Genomic DNA, 18,736 nt, shown 5'->3' on the forward strand with positions numbered 1-18,736 from the left:
GAACAGATTAGAAATTAAAGTAGACAGTTTACAAAGAGTGATGGAAAAGATTTTTCAGAGTAAAACAACATTTGTTTATTTTATGGAATTCAACTTTGGTAGCAACTGTTAAGTTTTTTAAAAATATTAAACTCCAGATATATTGGTCAGAAGGACTTTTTCTGCCAGAGAGCACAGGTGCTCTCATTCCTTACAAGGCAGTGTTACAGGCATCAATTTAACTACAGCAAATGCCTAGACAGGGACCTGGCTTGAAATACAACAGGAAAAAGAAAAAAGCCCACACAATCATATACAATCCAATGGGACAATTTAAAAAGACATACTATAGAAAAGATTCCCACTAATGGATTTTCCTCCAGGCCCACCCACTTTGTAGCATTTCATAATTATTTTTTTAAAAAAGACACATGGTTAGGATTCTTCTGAAAAATCCTGCTTTACACAACCTATCAATCAGGACAGTGGTAAGTTTTAGTCTATAGAAGGCAAGTGTGTACAGAATTGATAAACACAGAAGAACAAAAATGCTAAAGCTTTTGCCGAGAGCTGGTGGATTTCTGAAAAGATCAGCTTTATTTTGTCTCTGGGTCTTAGAAAAGATTTTACAAGGTACGTTGAAAGATTTTACAACGTATCTTTGAACTGGGACAATAATTTTTTAAAAAAACAGTAAATCATATAAACAGATTAAAAGAAATTAAAATGATAATGTCTGTGCAGCAATTAAACCAGCTTTCCACCAACTTTAAAAACACAACATTGTGAGTTTAAAAAGGAAAACACAAAGAGCAACACATGAATGCCCCAGGGTTTTAAGCAGAGGGGGGGAAACACAACTGAAGATCAGAACACCAATCAAGCATGCAAGTTATACTAACTGGATGTAATGCAATTTGAAAATGGAGCTTTTGCATGTTTGAACAGTTGTGAAAAGATGCCAAAGAATTTTTCAGAGGAACTGGCATACCTGTAAAAAAGGAAAGGGGGGGGGGGGGGGAGAGCTAACAAAAAACTCCCTCTTGCTCAGAATATTGTGTCTAATGAGCACAACTATTATCAAAGTCTAGAAAGATTGGATGTAGACTAGTTTTTTTTCCTGATTTTATTAGTTCACACTTTTTAAAGTATTCTGAAGTGGCCAAGAGACTCCTCCCTCAGTGGCAAAGTCAATCACAGCTGGTTGCACTCTGTGGGAAGTCCTGGCTATTTGTCATTTGGTCCTATGGGACAAACAGCCATTAGGGGATATTTGTTTCTCTTGTTTTGAGTGGGGGCATGTGAGAGGAAGAATCAGGTGCTATGCAGAGAATTCAAAGCCATTCAATCGCCAGTCTCATTCTCTTCTGCTGTTTCCCCTGTTGTGGCATTCTCAGCATTCTTAGACGCCTATAGGAACAAAGAAGATAAATTATATTGCTCAGGTGTTAGAAACTGCAGTAAAATACTTCCACTTAAGGGTAAAAAACACTGGAAGAAATATCCTGCTTGTTTTCAATCCCAACAACACTAATAGACTTCTGGAAATATAAAAAGAACCAAAACATGCACACATTAAAATTCTGTTGTTCAAATTTTATCAAGATTTCAATAATGCGAACCTCTCCCTAAAGTCATGAGCAAATAATCAATGAGGATTGTAGATTCATCATTTAGCCCAACATCCATTTATCCTGCTCTTATGAAGCTTCCTGACACCTTCCTGCCATTTGAATAAAGGAAGTGCAGTACTATCATACTATATCATGGACTGAAATGACCACATGTTAATGCCAAGATCCCAAAGTAAGATCCAGATGTAGGAAGATCCAAGTTATAAATATAATTTGGGGGACTCACTGATTCTAGATCAACACAGTTAACATATATGAAATCATTAAATACATAACCAATCAAGTTACCTTCTTTTTCTTCTTTTTCTGGGCTTTACGGCTTGCTGAACTCTGTAGGAGTGCCTGGTAAAGTAAGAAAAAAAAGAAGTAAACAGCAATACCTAGAATGCAGTTCCCTCTTTTCTACAACAAAACCAAAGAGAAAATTACTGCCAGCCATAAAGGAACACAGCCAGCCTTAGAATGCTTGGCACACACTGGGACTGACACTTGGCGTCACATAGTGCTGAGTTGTGCATCCTTTGGAGCCAGCTACTTTACTTTTCACCTGTCTACAAGGAATTACTCGACAGTAACCATGATCAGGCCAAAGAAAAGAACACGATGTCACACGAATAATACTATCACCACCGCAAGTAAAGGCCTACACAACTGCTTTTGATTTAATTCCAGATCACTTTCTATGAATGTATAGAACTTGTTCTTATGCTTCATTGTAACTCAAAACTGAAGAAAACTTTGGTTGGCATTGTGGAAGAATCTGATCCTACTGGGAGAAGCAGCAAATAGCTTAAATGTCACATCTCATCTGGCCACATGCCTGAAGAATTTTTGCATTTTTAAAAACCCGCACAGGCCATGCTATGGGTATGTATATATCAGGGGACACAACATTTTCCCCAGTGTTTCTCTTGAACAGAACAAGGGAAACTATTATAGTCCCAATGCCTATTCAGTGCAGTACAGAAAGATGCTTGCTGTGCTTTTATCATGCTTAGAAACATAAATTTAATACATTTTTCTATTTCCTTGTGGGCTATTCTCTAGACACCTAAAATTTAACACTTAAAATGGACACCAGCTTTCTGCTCTCTTTGGATCTGCCTACTCAATTTAGACAACAACAAAAAAATCTAGACATGACTAATATTTACTATACTACTTTTATATTGGGAATAGGAAACTCAGTTTAATTTATGGTGATAAAAAATTATGTGCTTTTCAAACTTATGAAGAATAACATTGCTGCACTAACCTTCAGTTCTGCATCTTGTACCTCAAATTCTGATTTGTAGAGCTCGGGCTCAAAGGGGCCACTAGTTATCCTCATAGGACCATTGGGCATTAAAAGCACTGTGAACTTAAACTGGGCAACAAATTCTCCTGGAAATTAACAATACATCAAGACATTAGAAAAGTTCTCATATTAAGTCAATTGATATACATGCATGCAAAAAGAATATGCACAGAAGAACACTTTGGTTCTAGCAGGTCTACTGCAATAGCAGAAATTAAGTATTAATTTCAACAATCTAAACAGAAGTTCCTTCCTTCTCCTCTCTTCCCTTTTTGGCTTACTTAAGCCAACTTGAGCATTTTGTGACAACCACTTCGGATGCCAGCAAACACTGAAGGAATAAGCCCTGTGTATGAAACATCTCTTTTAGAGCAAGGCCCAAATTCAGTTTCAGAGAAGTTCTCAGGAGCCTCAATCCAGGAGTGGGCAAGGTCAAAAGGGGAAACAGTAGACCCCAAAGTACCACCATATTTAAGTATAAAGTTCTCACTGTCATTACTTAAACCTTTGGAGAAGCATTTCAACCTTTCAAAAATTTGCAAAAACCTGGGAACCATCTCCCCAACACATCTGGGGAAGCCCAGAGATGGACTGGCATCATGAGACCCGAGATTTCCCGCTTCTGGATTGGAGAATCCACACTTGTACTGGGCTTCAAACACATTCCAAAGCTGAAATAAGTCTCATGTTGTCTGTTGACAACCATCAAGATGTCATATGGAAGCTCCTGCCTGTCTCCCCTCACAATAAATGCAATTAGCAATTCAGGAAATTCCTTCCACTTGCCTTAGAAAGTAGTTGAAATGCTAGTCCAAGTCTACAGCTATATCTCTGCCAAGAAATTAATCAGAAATACAACCCAACCAGCAGATACAGATGCTTTAGCATACAAATGCTGTATCTGGAATATATATTGGCGTGTTACAGACTGCCCGTTTGGGGCAGCCTGTAACTGGCCCTTTCCCCGTCGGATCAGGGCCTCAGCTGCCACAATGGCAGCCTCCGAGGCCCTGATCCGCCGCTTTCCAAGCCACGGGGAAGCTGCAAAAGGCCGCTCCCCTGTGGCCTGGAAAGGGATGTCCTTGGGGCTTCAAGTCCCAAGGACACCCGATGGCGGTGGGGAGGAGGAGGAGAAAGGGGCCGCTTGGCCCCTTTCTCCTCTGCGTTGCTGGCGCAGCCATGTAAAGGCTGTACCCAGCGACGCAAAGCTGGAAGGAGCTCCAAAACGGAGCTCCTTCCGGGGCCGCAGAAAGGGCGCTCTAGGCGCCCTCGTGCGGCCCCACTACGTCACAACCGCGCAGCCCCGTTTAGAGGTGGCACGGTCGTGACGTCGTAATGGCGGCCCCCGTGTGGAACAGGCACCGCCATTTTGTATGGACTGAGTCCGTACTAGGGTTAGGGGCATCAGGAAGTGACGCCCCTTTCTAACCCTAATACGGACCCAGTCCGTACTTTTATGCCCATCTGTAACGGGCCATTACCTCCTAAAACTAAACCCAGCTGATTAAAAAAGTTCTTGTAATGAGGAATATTTGAACAGTAGGAAAGTGTACCAATACATGTCTCTAAAAGAGCAACTTTGGCTCTTCGAGTGCACCTGAACTCTGACAAATCAGAAAATCAGCACGCAAAGATGATGGGAGCTGAACTCCAGTATTATCTGGAGGTTGGACTTCACAGTTACTCAAATCCTATTCCAAAGTTCAATAATACAAACTTTTTTTAGAACAAGTGTCCAGTTCCAAACTTAAATGGATAGTGGGCCAGCAACAAATTCTCACCTTCCTTCTCATAGAGGACATTAAAAGGCTGGAGCAGCTCATGTTTGGCACATTCTACTACCCCCATCCTGGCCTTCTTTTCATCCTCAAATGCCCTAGGTGTAACATAAAAATAGGTTAAGAACCTGAGTGTAGGCATTTCAGTAGTCAAAAAAGCAGCAGAGTCTTATTATTAAATAATGTTCATACCTGCACAGAATATAAACAATGTATATAGCCCTTACATCTTCAGTTGTAGCACAGAGAGTGTATGGCTAAAGAGGTGACTGGTGAAGAAGACTTCTCATGTGCTACATTGCTCCCTTCCCCACAGAACTAGAACTACAAAAAATAAGCCAAACAGTGTACGTAGCCTGATTGGTTTATACAGGCTAGAGAATTCCCATACTGTTAGCACAGAGTATACAGTTCTGTTGACTAGCTCAAGTGCGGGATTAACACCTTGCATGTCTACACAGAACAATGTAATCGGGAACATTCTATTTACTTTTTCAAGACATGTCCAAACACTATTAAAATAGTAATAACCATTGAACTTTTGAGGATCTGTCTGGGATCCCTGCTGTGAAGTGCATGAACAAATATAACAGAAAACAAGTACCTGAGAGTGAATGGCATAGCATCAAAGCGTCTCTCCACCTCACTGAAAAAGGCACGGGAAGTTTTCATTTTCAAACCATACTGCTTGGAAGGATCCCTTTTGTAAATAGTAGTTCTCTGTCCAGCATCCTTGGCCTAAAGACATTTAAATAATTCCAGACAGTTTTAGCAGCATAATATCCAGTTCTGCTCAGCCAATGAAAGTCATGTGACAGGTAGTTTTACACAAAGACAAAAGCAGATAAAGGGAGCTTCTGAAACATAATTATGGTTACACAGTTATTTCCACAGCCTAAATATACACAAAATTATTGACGAAAACAAATGGTTTAGATAAAGTTGCCAGTCTTGTAGGATACCTATTTACTGGACAATACAAAGAAAGCACACTTACTTTCCCTTCTCCAGTGCTGATGAGAACATCAATGGCATAGACTTCATGGACCTCAAATTCTGCTTTTTCATGGTCCTTTCTAGATGGAGATAAGTAAGATACATGAAAAAAACCATCACAAAGGGGAACTGTTTCCGAGTCTACATGAAGCAAGCTACTTGTTTCATATGATGGATTCCACTTCATCTTAGAACAAATGCTTCCACTGCACAATACCAAAAATACATCACAGGTCTTTCTTGGTTCCTAACTCATCCTGGCATCAGTTCTAGAAAAAGACACATACCTTTGCTGGTCTGTGGGATTCTGAATTATGGTCTTCTCGCCATCTATCACATGTTGCTTTAGCTGATGTGATAGCATCCCTGTAAAAATGAGTATCTATTAGCAGGGATATAGGAAAGCAGCCAGTGTGACTTGCTGGTCACATTTTAAGACATTAGACTTAAAAGCAGAGCTAAGATCAGACATGGATGTTGTTATTTATACAAGGAAATTGTCATTAACAAACTACAGTGTCAATAATAATTCAGTTCAGGAAAGCCATACATTTGATACAGTTACTACTTGCAACCACCAGTGCCATCCTTCTAAGGTCAGCTTTAGATTTTGTTGCCCTGGAGCAGAGATGTATAACTCAAACTAGCAAAGTCCAGTTTTATATGGTGGGCGCTCTGTGAGCATTTAATCCACTCTTTTAACCCGTTTTCTCTTCACTTTCTATTGGAGTTTCCTCACATACTGCATGTTCCTCTGCACCATGTTAACTCTTTTTTTCTCTCCCCAGCCCATACATTCTCCATGCTTCATTTATGTTTTGGCTTGCCCCCCTACAAATCTCTGTATCCCCACTTCTCATCTCCTTTCGTTCCAATTAAACCTCTCAATGTTGTTTCTGAGCCTCTAGCTTCTAACTGTTTGTTGCTAAATTTAACAGTGCAAAAGGCACTCCTATAGTTCACATTAAGAACCTTTTTCTACATTAGACAGCAACCTGGAAGTGCAACCAAGTATGCACTTGTGATAGCAGTCAGACTATATTAATCACTAAGACAGATCTGTTTTCAGCCATATCAGTTTCGTTCAGTCTTGGATGTACACTTAAAATGCAATATGTAAATCTGTCTGAGGGCCATACCTATAATGCTGTGCAGCACAACTGGCTGTAAAATTGGTGCCAACTGTTGCATGCCCCTGAATTCAGAGAGGAGTGACACAGGACAAATGAAGGCATAATTCTATACCTACCTCAAAGTTGAATGGCAACATATTTAATGGCTTTTTAGGGAAGCCTTTTCATTTTGAATCTGAAACTGTGCCAAGGACCTTCTAACAAACAATGTGTCTATTACCCACAGCATTTTTTTCTATTTTGATGTCTCTCTATTCCGTTCCCCTTGTTACACTCTGACAAAGTCCTGTTCAGTATATGGTCAATTATCTCTTTCATCTTTGTAGTGTGCCTTGGTTTGTTTAAGGGAAAAAAATCTCATATGCTTTCATATCACAAAATGTGAGCAGGAAAGCAGAAGCTTTTTACCTGGAGGCTACTTGTGGGGAGAAACAAAGGTTTACCTGTACAAAGGACAGTTCTATTTAGTTTCATAACCACTGTGGCTGTCTGGATGACCACACTACTTGTATATTTTAAAAAGAGCGACTGTTTAAGAGTCCCTTGACAGCATAAACAACCACCTCCTCACTCTTCTGCTGACATTGTTTTACACAAGATGGAAGACAATAAATCTACAAGACCTCATAAGGGAATAACAACCTAACCTTGAAACTGCAATTCTATTCCAATCAAGTTTAATTGAAACTTTAATTGAACCTTTGAATTGAATGCAGCCAAGAACCCTCTTGTGACATACACATCATTTAAAAAAACCCAAAACATTCTTATATTGACATCACCACCACAGGATAAATGCCAAAATCCATTTGCCTTGTCTTTTTTCAATACTACTCCCCCTTCAAGTCTTTGGTTTATTTTGCTGAATTGTTTCCAAAAGCTGATTTACTCATTTAGTCTTCAGTTAAAGGTAATGTCGAAGGGAAAATACAGCAAGCAGATTCACCTTAACATGCCTATCTACAGAAATTTCTAACTCAAAATGGCCTCAAGTCATTTTATAAATATACTCCACTCAAAAATGTGTCCCCCAAATTAAGCTATAAATCCTGAAATCCAAACAGGCTTCAGGTTTTTTGTGCATCCTCAGATTTTATAAAGGGATAGACTGAAATAATTATTTGTAATATTGATATACCAAAGTCATTAAGGCATCTAAAGCTAACATGATCTTAGAAGCACTATTATCACCTCCATTAATTCAAGTTATACATTTCAACTAATAACACTAATGAGGACAGTTCTTTTACTCTTGTTCTTTGTCATGTCATTCTTCAATCAGCAGCCCTTACCTTCTATGGGTGTGCAGTTAAATGAATGAGCTATCTTGTTCCAGGCATCAGTCACTTGGGAATTCTGTTGAGAGGGAGTAAATATGGACATTTAATTTCAATTTACCTATATTTTACAAAAAAGCCAGGAACCAATCCTTGTTTCCAATTTTATGACTCCCACACTGGCCAGAACATCATACATAAATTTCTTCCCACCCCATGTATATGTGCCTGTCTTTGTCTATGAGTGTGTGAACGCACATACGCGGGCACACACAAGAGCTACTAATGAAAACCCTGTAATAAAATCTGCTCTACATTAGAATTGGCCTGATAATCCAGGAAGCAAGGCCACGGGTTGTGTACTTTCACACAAAAATCACAATTTAATAGCAAGCAGCTGAAAAGAAATTCAGCTACTCACATGATTACATAAGCTATATAAATGAGACAGAAATGAAATAAATGGCAATAAGAGAAGATAATGCTAGAATGTCTAGTTCTCATTGCAGAAGCTAACCACAGAGATATACTGTGAGGTCAGCATAAATTACAGAACAAAGATGGATTGATTAAGCAGGAAAAGCAAGATCTCAGTCTGTTTCAAGAGACAAACATATACCGTATTTTCCAGTGTATAAGGCGACTGGGCATATAAGACGACCCCCAACTTGCGTTCAGGCAGTGCTCTGGCCTACTATAGGCCGAATTAAAGGGATCTGGTGCCTACATGCACCAACTTGAGGGGGCCTCTGTAGAGGCCTGGAAGGCGGGTGTTGAAAGTGGCAGTAGGGCCTCCCGCAGTCCGGCCCAAAAGAGCACTCGCCGCTGCGGAAGAAGCCGCTGGAGCGGTGCATCCTGGGTGGGGCAGCAAGGCATAAGGGGCCGGCTCTTTCCCTCGGTCCGATCATCCCTCTCCTGTCGGACCAGCTCTGGAGCAGCTTCTCCGCCACCTTTTCTGACTTCCAGCCCCCAAAACCAGCCCCCCATTCCCTCACCTCAGCAGTAATGGTGGCGAGAAAGGGAGAGCCCGGCCGCAGTGCCTGCTGGGATAGGAACCCGCAAGGATACTCCCCCCCCCCCCCGGAGACAGCGAGGTGGCTACGTCATTCACCTGTCTCTGGAGGCCAGCGAACGCTTAACCCAGCGTATAAAACAGGGCTAAAAGATCATTTTATACACCGGAAAATACGGGAAATGTATTTTCAGCTGCCTAATATTTGTACACTTTTTGAAGAACACACCTTCAATCATTTTCAGAGAAGCTCATGACAACATGAGGTTCTTAGAAGCTATTATCTTTTCACACACACTAGCTCAAATGTTGTCTAGGCAGCTAAAGTCTTTTACAGTTTGAAACCACAGACATACACTGATTCTGCTCTCTGTGGTCAGTCAGTCCCAGATTTCCCACAAAACTAACAGCTCCTCCTAGAATAAGCTAATGATTTTTCCCATCTGATCATTCAGATTATGTTCAGGCTTGTACCTTTGACAGCCTACCACAACTTGATACAGGAAACACAAATGTGCAAAGTAACCACTGCCTATTATCACCTGATTTCCAGGTTTGACCAAGCGTAGGGCAGCTTCAGCACAGAGGTGAGCAGCTTTGATTACATCAGCTTTACGACCTGTCACTGGATTTTCCTGAAAGGATAGGGGAAATCAGCCTGCATTTACACATAAGCATTCATGATCAGGGAAAAATATTGTACTCAAGATCCTTCTCAATGAAACATGTTGAAAATAGTACAGTTGTACAGAACAATGAGAGCATAATTCTGCTAATGTTAGGCATTTTTGTCCCAATGATTTTAAGTGGGAGAATTTAATCCATGACTAAATCTTCCTATTGGAATTAATAAAACTTAAGTATTTAACTAATGCTGGATGGTGCAATACATATTTTGCCATATGGGATTTGCAAGACATTCCAGCACCCACAGACCATTCTTTTCTCTATTTTGCCTTGCATGCTAAATTAGTAACAACTTTCGAAACAAAGCTGAAAAGTAGCAGGCACAATACTCTAGACTAGAGCATGATTGTTTGAGATCTCAGTCAGAATAGCCTTAAAATCTCCTTTGTAATTGGAAAAATTCAGTGGACACTCAAAAGACAGCTTTTAAAGAGATAAATGTTATACAGAATACAGTCTGTATTATTTACCAATATATTTTACCATGCTCATTTTGAAGAGTCATGGATTTAACAATTTACAATGTTTATCTAACCTTGGTCAAACTTAATAAGATACAACACTCAAGAAGCTGTATGTTCATGCACAGCACTCAATGCAACAGATCAATAGGACTGTTCTATTCTATGGATCATCACTAACTGATTTACTTTCTTCCATCAATTAATGCAGCCATTTGCAGATGCCAAGTTTACTCAAGACAAACACCCTCAGCAGCAAGTGTCACATAAGCATACTTGTGCTTTAAACACACACACAAACTTAAAGTTATGTGAAAGACTGGGAAATACAAATAGAAAAGGCACTGTTTTATGTGCCCAGAACAATGGTACTTAATCACAGCAGCTGGAGATGTCAGTTGATCTTGCTTGCCATACTGTGTTATACTTGCAAACTACTTAACAGACTCAGATGCCAGCTAACTCAGGCATCACACTTCAATTGAAAATGCAGAAGAAATTAAACATTCAAATATTATTTTTGCATTACATCATTTGAGAAGCACTTTTAAAAAAATTAGTTACTAGCATCTGCTGCTACATAGCGTTTATTTGCAAACTGGTTCTACTACCACTCCTTTAATACAGTGCTTCTACTGAACTCATGATGCCTTGAAAGATACATGTTCACATGACTTCCCAAACCCACACACATAAATTTACCTTGGATGCACCAATGACAAAACTGTATGCTACATTTGATATGAAGCCATCGACATGGACTCCCAGATCACTGCAAAACAAAGGAGGGGGGGAGGGACAGAAGAGGTAATAACAAGGAAACTTTCATGACCTCCCAGCGCTTTAAAATGCTGCTTACAAATCATTTATCTAAAACATCCCAACCCAATAAATCTGTATGGCAGTTAAAGAAACAATTCCTATCTAGCAAGCAAAGCAAAACAATTTAACTTTCAAACTCATCTGCCAAGCAAAACCAATACTTCATCAAAAGGTACAACCCCTTCTGTAAGCATTAGAACTCTGGGCCTTACAGAAGTGGCTCAGCAGCTATGCTCCATTCAGTTCAATACACTCTGGAATAAACCAGTTTAAAATACGCAAGAGAATGAATGTTAGTGAGGCAATAGATAATCAGAAAACATGAATTCAGATGCTTACATTTTTACCAAATCACCCTCTTTGAGGATGTAATCCTGGTCACTCTTCAAGGGGGAGAAGTGACAGACACAGTTGTTTACCGATATACTTGCAGGAAAGGCAATACCTGCGCAAAACAAAGAACAGCAGTGTGATCATGCAAGTCCTAAAGAAAACCTTTAACAGTTAACCCACTCCAGTAAAATATAATATAGTGTATTAGTTGTCAGTATATTATATTGAAGGATAGAAATTTATTGTAATACAAACATGGCTCCCTATGCAGAAATGCCTTTGCCCTTGGTCACAAAAGGAACGGTTGGAATCTGGAAGGCAAGATATCCTAAATAATTGTAAAACTGCATTTGTCCCGTAACTGGATTGCTATAACTTTTCCTGCTGACACCTTGCAAGTGAATAATAATTACTTGAGCTATACCAACCTGTCCTGTAACTTTATGGGCTTCCTCATCTTAAAAGGAGTTGGGCTAGGGCCATTCTTAAAGAAAGACATATAAAGCATGACCTGGAATAGCTGATGCAGCATAGGCAACTTTACCAGATGTCACTGTGCTAGTTTTCAAAAGACCACTTCCAGAAGATCCCAGTGCAAACTCAATCGTTTTAAGAGAGCAATCCTATGTATGTTTACTCAGAGATAAAGATCCCTTCTGATCTTGGAAGCTAAGCATGGTCAAGATTAGTTAGTACCTGGTTGGGGGATAGCTAACGAATACCAGATGCTGTAGGTTGTGCTTCAGAGAAAGACAATGGCAAATCACCTCAGAGAATTTCAGAGAATCTCCACTGTGTACAATAGTGCTCTCTCCTAAATATGTGTGTTCAGGAGTGTCAATGAAATAAGTAAGGCATGCCCTTCCAATTAAATCTTAGTTCACTGGAACTCTTCATAGTGCCCATGTAAACTGAAGCATGTCACTTTACCATCAACCTTCAACAACCATGCATGGCAGTGGTGCACCACCAATAAAATCCTACCCTAAAAAACTTCTTAAAGTAATTTACTTAAAATCCGAAAGTTTTGTGAAAGACAGCTCAAAATGTTATTAAATTGGTTGGTCAGCATCAAATCTTAGCTTCTCAATTTGGTAACTGTGAAATTCTGCCTGTTCTCTTGATTCTAATCCTCACTAGAAAACATTAGTGTTGTGGAACATTATACTACTGGCCACTCATGCTCCTATGCAAATTAAGGCACGGTACTTTTTTGTGAGAATACATATGTCAGTCAAGGTAAGCCAGCTTTCATGGCAAACTCATCCAAGTTTCTAGCTATAGTTAAGTCATGCCCCCAAGACTGACAAAAGCAATTTATGCCACAACAAAATTAATAATCTTCATATCAGCATTTAAATTTTGCAGTACTTCAAGTAATGCTTGTCCCAAAAACAAAGAGTAAGAAAACAGCACACTCAGTGCCTCAGAATTACATTGGTCTCATTAAGACCAGAACAAAAATAAATTTAATCCTCTCCCTTTAACATGCCACAAGTTCCCACAAATGTGAATGTTATTTGGGTGTCACTTTTTTAAATGTTGGAGGCAAAACTTCTTTGAAGTTCTAGACTCCCAACAGCATAATACCCATTCAGACACTGTAAGCATGAGTGTCAATGGCTAGCTCGGTAATAGAAACATAGCATATGTCTATAAGGAGCAAAGAACCACCTGAAGTGAATCAGGTGTGAGATCTGGTTAGGTTTGTTGGCAGCAGTGGACCTTTGCTCCATGTCCATAGAATCTCCCATTTACATCTTTCTACATTTAAACCCATTAAACACATTCAAAAATGCTTGTAACTTAAACAGGAACATGATTTGCACATTAAAAAATAAAGTTATAGAGCAATATGTTACCTTTCTTCATATCTTTCTCCTTCTTAAAGATTTTGCCAGTCTCTTCTGTAATCAGCTCATCCCCTCTCTCACATAAGGTGAGAACAGACACTCCAGGTTTGGCTGCTTCTATCACAGCACGCAAGATACCTGCAATTCAAGACAAAATTTCAAAATGAATATTTTGCACAAAACTATGCCATTCTATATGCCCAAAATATAAAGAATCACAAAAAGAATGTCAAAACAGAGACATTGATGGCTCGTTTTTACCAACACAAGGTTAGGATTAAGGTTTGGCACACACAAAAAGTTTTGAAATTACAGGGCTTTTACAAAGTGCATGATCTGTTTAAAAGTCTAATAGGACTGACTTTTTCTCCATATTTTCCCAGGTGGCTGAAGCTACAGATGTACTATACACAGTAAAAAACAGCACAAAAGATGCAACTGTAAGCAGAGCTTGAATGCAAGGATCACTATGGAACTTATTTCTGATTAAATTTGGTTGGAATTGAACAGGAAGTTCTTTAAGCTTCCAGATTCCAACCGTTCCTTTTGTGACCAAGGGCAAAGGCATTTCTGCATAGGGAGCCATGTTTGTATTACAATAAATAAATCCAGATTCATACAAGGTAGAACATTTGTTCTGAGCCACTGTTTTAAAAAAAAAGCAAGCAGCACAAATATATTTGTTGGAAAAATCTGGCCCAGCCATTTTCTCCTCTAAATAATTTTTTAAAACCTGTATCTGTCAGGCAGGTCAAAACTGGGAATACTTCTTCCAGGATCAATGTTATAAAATGCTTGCCATAAAGGTCTACTTTTGTACAACATCTGCAACAAAATGTTATTCTAGGAAACCAAGACTCATCTGCCTGGATGAGTGTTCATAATTGTAAAAGTAGAATGCTCTTACATACTTCGTGTAATCTTTAATGCTTTCATTCTCTGTACTGTATTAGGAATACATTGACTAGCAGAATGTTTATTGTCCCTTCTATCCAGTGGGCACACTACATGTAACAGTAATTTTTCCACAATGTGTCATGTTTCTGCCCCTGAGATCTAATGCAGCAGTCAAGATCTAATCAATCCAAAATAAGCAAATACAGGTTTCTGTAATCTCTCTCAATAAAAATAATTTGAACATATTTTAAAAGAATGCATGGGCTATGTAACTAATCTTGGAAACTTTGTACCCAACTGTACATGCAATGATCATATTGATATACACACCAAGTCATATGACAATTGATACACAACTCTTTGATTCAGCCTTGTATTTAAGCACCGGTCTGGTAGCCATAGTAGGCAGTCATGAACTGCATACTCACGTGTCTGGAATTTCATACAGACAAGCAAGAAAGGGGGCTGCTCAAGGAGGAAGACCATCATAGAAATTCAGATCTCTCCTCACACAGCAAGATTATCATTTTTACTTCACAGGCTATTGACTTCTGTGTCCTTACTTAGAAGGCTCTGTAGTTGTAGACCCATTATTAGATATTTCCTTATTCCTACAATGAAGTTAAGGTCTTAAATACCCTAAAGGTCTTAAATCTGATCCTGTAAGATCTTGAAAGCTAAGCAGAGTCAGCCCTGGTTAGTACTTGGATTGGAGATCACCAACCAATACCAGATTCTATAGAAAAGAACTGGCAGAACCTCTTCTATTCTTTGCCTAGCAAAACCCAGTGAAATTCACGGGGTCAACAGGCACACACAACATGAAGTTACCTCATCTGAGGGTCAAAAAAACTTTCAATTGCTATTGATTAGCTTCTGTGAGGTATAAACCAAAAACATTGGTTGACAGTCCTGTTTCATCTAACTAAGGACTTCTTCACCAAGCTTGAGGATTTCCTTGATGGAGTGAAAGACCTTTCCTTGCCAAGAAGTTTGCTGTAGCAAAGAATCGTGGATTGCCTTTGTCGGCAGAGCTGTGACTGAGAGATAAGACATTGTTGTCCTATGTCTATTCCATGTAAAGCTAAGATCTTCAGTTAAGCCTCTTTTGTCTCTTCAAACTTAAAAATTCATCCAGAAAAAGAACTTGTATAAGAATATAGGGCTATGCTACCCAAACTAAACCCCAAACATAAGACAGAGCTTTGGGATCTCTCAATTATGAAGGTACACACCAGTGTACCTCTCAATCTAGTACTCAATAGGGTCAACCTATTTTAACAGGAATCTTGTGGTAACGCTATTAGCTGCAATCTTGATAGAACAAAATAAAGGGAGAGGTTGAGAGACAAGGGCAAACTTAAAGTAGCCCTTTAAAACCAAATGCAGCAGGTCAAGGTATGAGGTTATCCAATCTGTGTGCAATTCAAAGTGCTAGTTAGTGCTAGTTATGACCTATAAAATCCTATATGGGTCCAGCCTATGTGGCAGACCATATTGCCTTGTATGAGCTGGCCCAAATTGCCCTGTATGAGCTGGTTTTTTAAAATTGTAAGCCGCTCTGAGTCCCAATTTTGGGGGCAAACCTGGATACAAATAAATATAACAATAAGGCTAATGATAATAGTAATAATAATATGTGTTTGCCACTTTGGCCTGGAAGTGATCTGTGTGCTAAATATCCTGTATAGCTATGTGGCAGAATTCAAAGATATAGCTGTGTTAGTCTGTAGAATCATCAAATGCATCTGAGGAAGTAGACTTAAGGTCCAAAACACACTGAAGAAATAATCTAGTTTAAAATCACTTTAACTGCCCTGGCTCAGTGCTAGGGGATCCTGGGAACTGTAGTTTTGGGAGGCATTTATCCTTCTTCGTCAGAGAGCTGTGGTGCCAGAAGAAACTACAATTCCTATGATTCCCTAGCACTGAGCCAGGGCACTTATAGTGGTCTCAAACTGCAGTGTGTTTTGGGCCTAGATGTGGTATAGTTCAAACATACAGTCTGTAGAATCAACAAATGCAGCTGAGGAAGTAGACTGAAGTCTAGGAAAGATCATGCTGCCAACTTCTTTCTTTCAGTGAGTCTCAAAGAGGCTACAAGATTTCTCTTCTGCTTACTGTATTTGTACAGAGATCTTGTCTATGTATAGCTCTCTCATACTGTATATGTAGAGAGATCTTGCAGCCCCCTTGAGACTCACAAGAAAGAAGCTGGCATCATGGGCTTTCCTAGACTCAAGTCTACTTCCTCAGATGTATTTGGTGGAGTGAATGCACCTGAGGAAGTAGACTGAAGTCTAGGAAAGCTCCTGGGGCCAGCTTCTTTCTTTGAGTGAGTCTCAAGGTGGCTGCAAGATCTCTCTATATGCTGAATGTACAGACTAACACAGCTGTATCTTTGCATATGGTTGACTAAAGGGGCAGGGAAGCCCTCCCAACCCCCAGCCTTAGTAATGGGTGCTGTGCAAGCGAGGATTCCCCTGCCTTCCCTCTGGCTGCCTGGCTCATCCCTGCCTCATCCTCAACTTCCTAGAGGGTCAGGGTTTTCTTTTTCCTTTCCCCTTTTAAAGGTGATGTGATCCGAAGCAGGGCTCCTTCCTGAAAACAAAAGGAGAGAGAGAGGCCTGGGAAGGAGGCAGCCAGCCAGCCAGCCAGCCAGGGCGAGAGCGGCGGCGGAGGAGGAGGGAAGGGAGGGCGCCAGCCAGCAGCAGCAGCAGCAGCAGCAGCACATGGCCACCAGCCTGCCTCCCAGAGAGGGACCATGCCATGCGCCCGCTCCCTTCCTGGAGGGCGGCCTCCCCAGGGAAACACGGGGCCCCGAGCCCACCCCAGAGACCCCAAGCCCCAGGGAGACGAAGACTTGTCTCTCCCCCTCCCTTGGAAGAAAGGGAGCCAAAGACGCCGGTTAATTCCTCCCTCCCTCCCCCCGCCAGCCCTGCCCCAGCAATGCTCCTCCAAAGGACTAGGGCTCCTTTCCAAGGAGAGACATATCCCTCCAAAAGCCACTCTGCAGAAACGATCCCCTTTGAGAGAGAGCCTTTCACTGCCTTGGCTCAATGCTAGGGAATCCTGGTGGGAGTTATAGTTTGGTGAGGCACTGAGAACTACACTGAGCCAGGGCAGCGAAGGCGGCCTCAAAGCGGGTGATTCCTTGAGTTGAAGAAGGGAGGAGGGCCGGCGCCATGCGCGTGGGCCAAGGACGCCTCTCTGGGGCCAGAAAGAGGAGGAGGAGGAGGAAGGGCCCCAAGCCCTCCATGGACGGGGCAGTCTCCCTCCCTGCCTCCCAAACCCAAAGGGACCCGAGGGGAAAGGGGCTGAGGGAGGTTTGGAGAGGGCTCCTTGCTCCCATCCGCTTTCGGGACCAGGGAGAGACAAGGCAGCCCAGCCCCCACCATTCCCAGAATTCCATAGCACCGAGCACATGGGGCTTCTGCCCACACACTCCCCGCAGCCTTCCCAGGATCCCAGAGCATTCAGCCATGGCAGGTAAAGGGTCCAGAATAACCCACCTGGAGACCCTCCCTCCCTGACAGCTCCCCTCGACGACGGCGGCGGCGGCGGCCCCAGTCCCTGAGGGAGGAAGGAAGCCTGCCTGCCTCCCTCCCAGCAACTTACGGTTGGCGATCTCTCCCCCCATCTTGTACTTGTTCACGACGGCGTCTTCCGCGATCGTCAGCTCGGCCGCCTCCTCCTCGCCCGACATGGTCGGACTGAACCGTCGCCCTCAGCGCCGCTGCCGCCGCCGCCTCCTCCTCCTCCTCGCCGACGCGCCTTCTGCTATTATTAGTAGTATTAGGACCTCTGCGGCCACCGTCGCCGCCGCCTCCGCCTCACAGAGACCGACGACCAGACAGGGCTTGAGAGGAGGAGAGAGACAGAGAGAGAGAGCCAGCCAGCCAGCGCGCGGGCTTTGCGCGCGGCACGCTGGGATTGGGAAGCGTGTCCGGCGCCTTTAGACACCGGGAACTACAACTCCCGTCAGGCATCACGCGGCGCAAAGGACGCCGGGAAAGGATTACAAAAAACCCCTCACCGCGCGACGGAGGAGTCATGAGGAGGGAAGTTGTACGCCGCTCCCACCTAGCGGCGGCCGGAGGAACTACAGGCAGTGTCTGGTCTTCATTTATTATAGCAGCCCTGCCCAACTTGGAAGCAAGCAAGCAAGGGCCACCGTTTAAGAGGCAGGCTCAAGATAGGTTAATGGTTAAACCATTTTGCAAATAAACCAGATTATAAAAAAGGGACATTTCAATGATTATAATAACATTAACAAATTACGCTTATTAAGATTTTTACTTCTCATGAAATCACATTAATGTTTAAAAATTACTTTGCTGCACGGTACAAGTTTTAATACATTTTAAAAGGTTTTCTTACTGTTTCCAGCATTTACTTAACGCAATGTACTACACTTCTTGTCAGCAATCAGTTTATCATACTCCAAAGTCATGTTCGAAATGTGCCTACTTCTCAGCATGGGCACATGTGATATTATTCCCCTTTAAAGTGCAGCTAGTAGGAAATTAAACTACTATAAATGGCTTTTTAAATTGGGAAGCTTTTAAAATACAAGG

General features: G+C 41.5%; 1 protein-coding gene across 1 annotated transcript; it reads right to left on the bottom strand.

The window, feature by feature from the left end:
- Positions 1 to 50: 50 nt before the first annotated feature.
- On the bottom strand, positions 51 to 18,090 carry PA2G4 (proliferation-associated 2G4). Its single transcript, XM_089477101.1, has 13 exons — positions 17,778 to 18,090; positions 13,272 to 13,400; positions 11,416 to 11,521; positions 10,957 to 11,026; positions 9,649 to 9,741; positions 8,110 to 8,173; positions 5,972 to 6,050; positions 5,686 to 5,764; positions 5,293 to 5,426; positions 4,692 to 4,786; positions 2,869 to 2,996; positions 1,902 to 1,955; positions 51 to 1,389 (listed from the first exon to the last, which is right to left on the bottom strand). Exons 1-13 carry the CDS (start codon positions 17,863 to 17,865, stop codon positions 1,324 to 1,326), a joined length of 1,185 nt encoding a protein of 394 aa, XP_089333227.1. The 5' UTR covers positions 17,866 to 18,090; the 3' UTR covers positions 51 to 1,323.
- Between the last annotated feature and the right edge of the window lie 646 nt (positions 18,091 to 18,736).

The sequence above is a fragment of the Sceloporus occidentalis genome, unplaced genomic scaffold (genome assembly GCF_023333645.1).
Source record: "Sceloporus occidentalis isolate IW3139 unplaced genomic scaffold, rSceOcc1.0.p SCAF_1, whole genome shotgun sequence".
Lineage (NCBI taxonomy): Eukaryota > Metazoa > Chordata > Lepidosauria > Squamata > Phrynosomatidae > Sceloporus > Sceloporus occidentalis.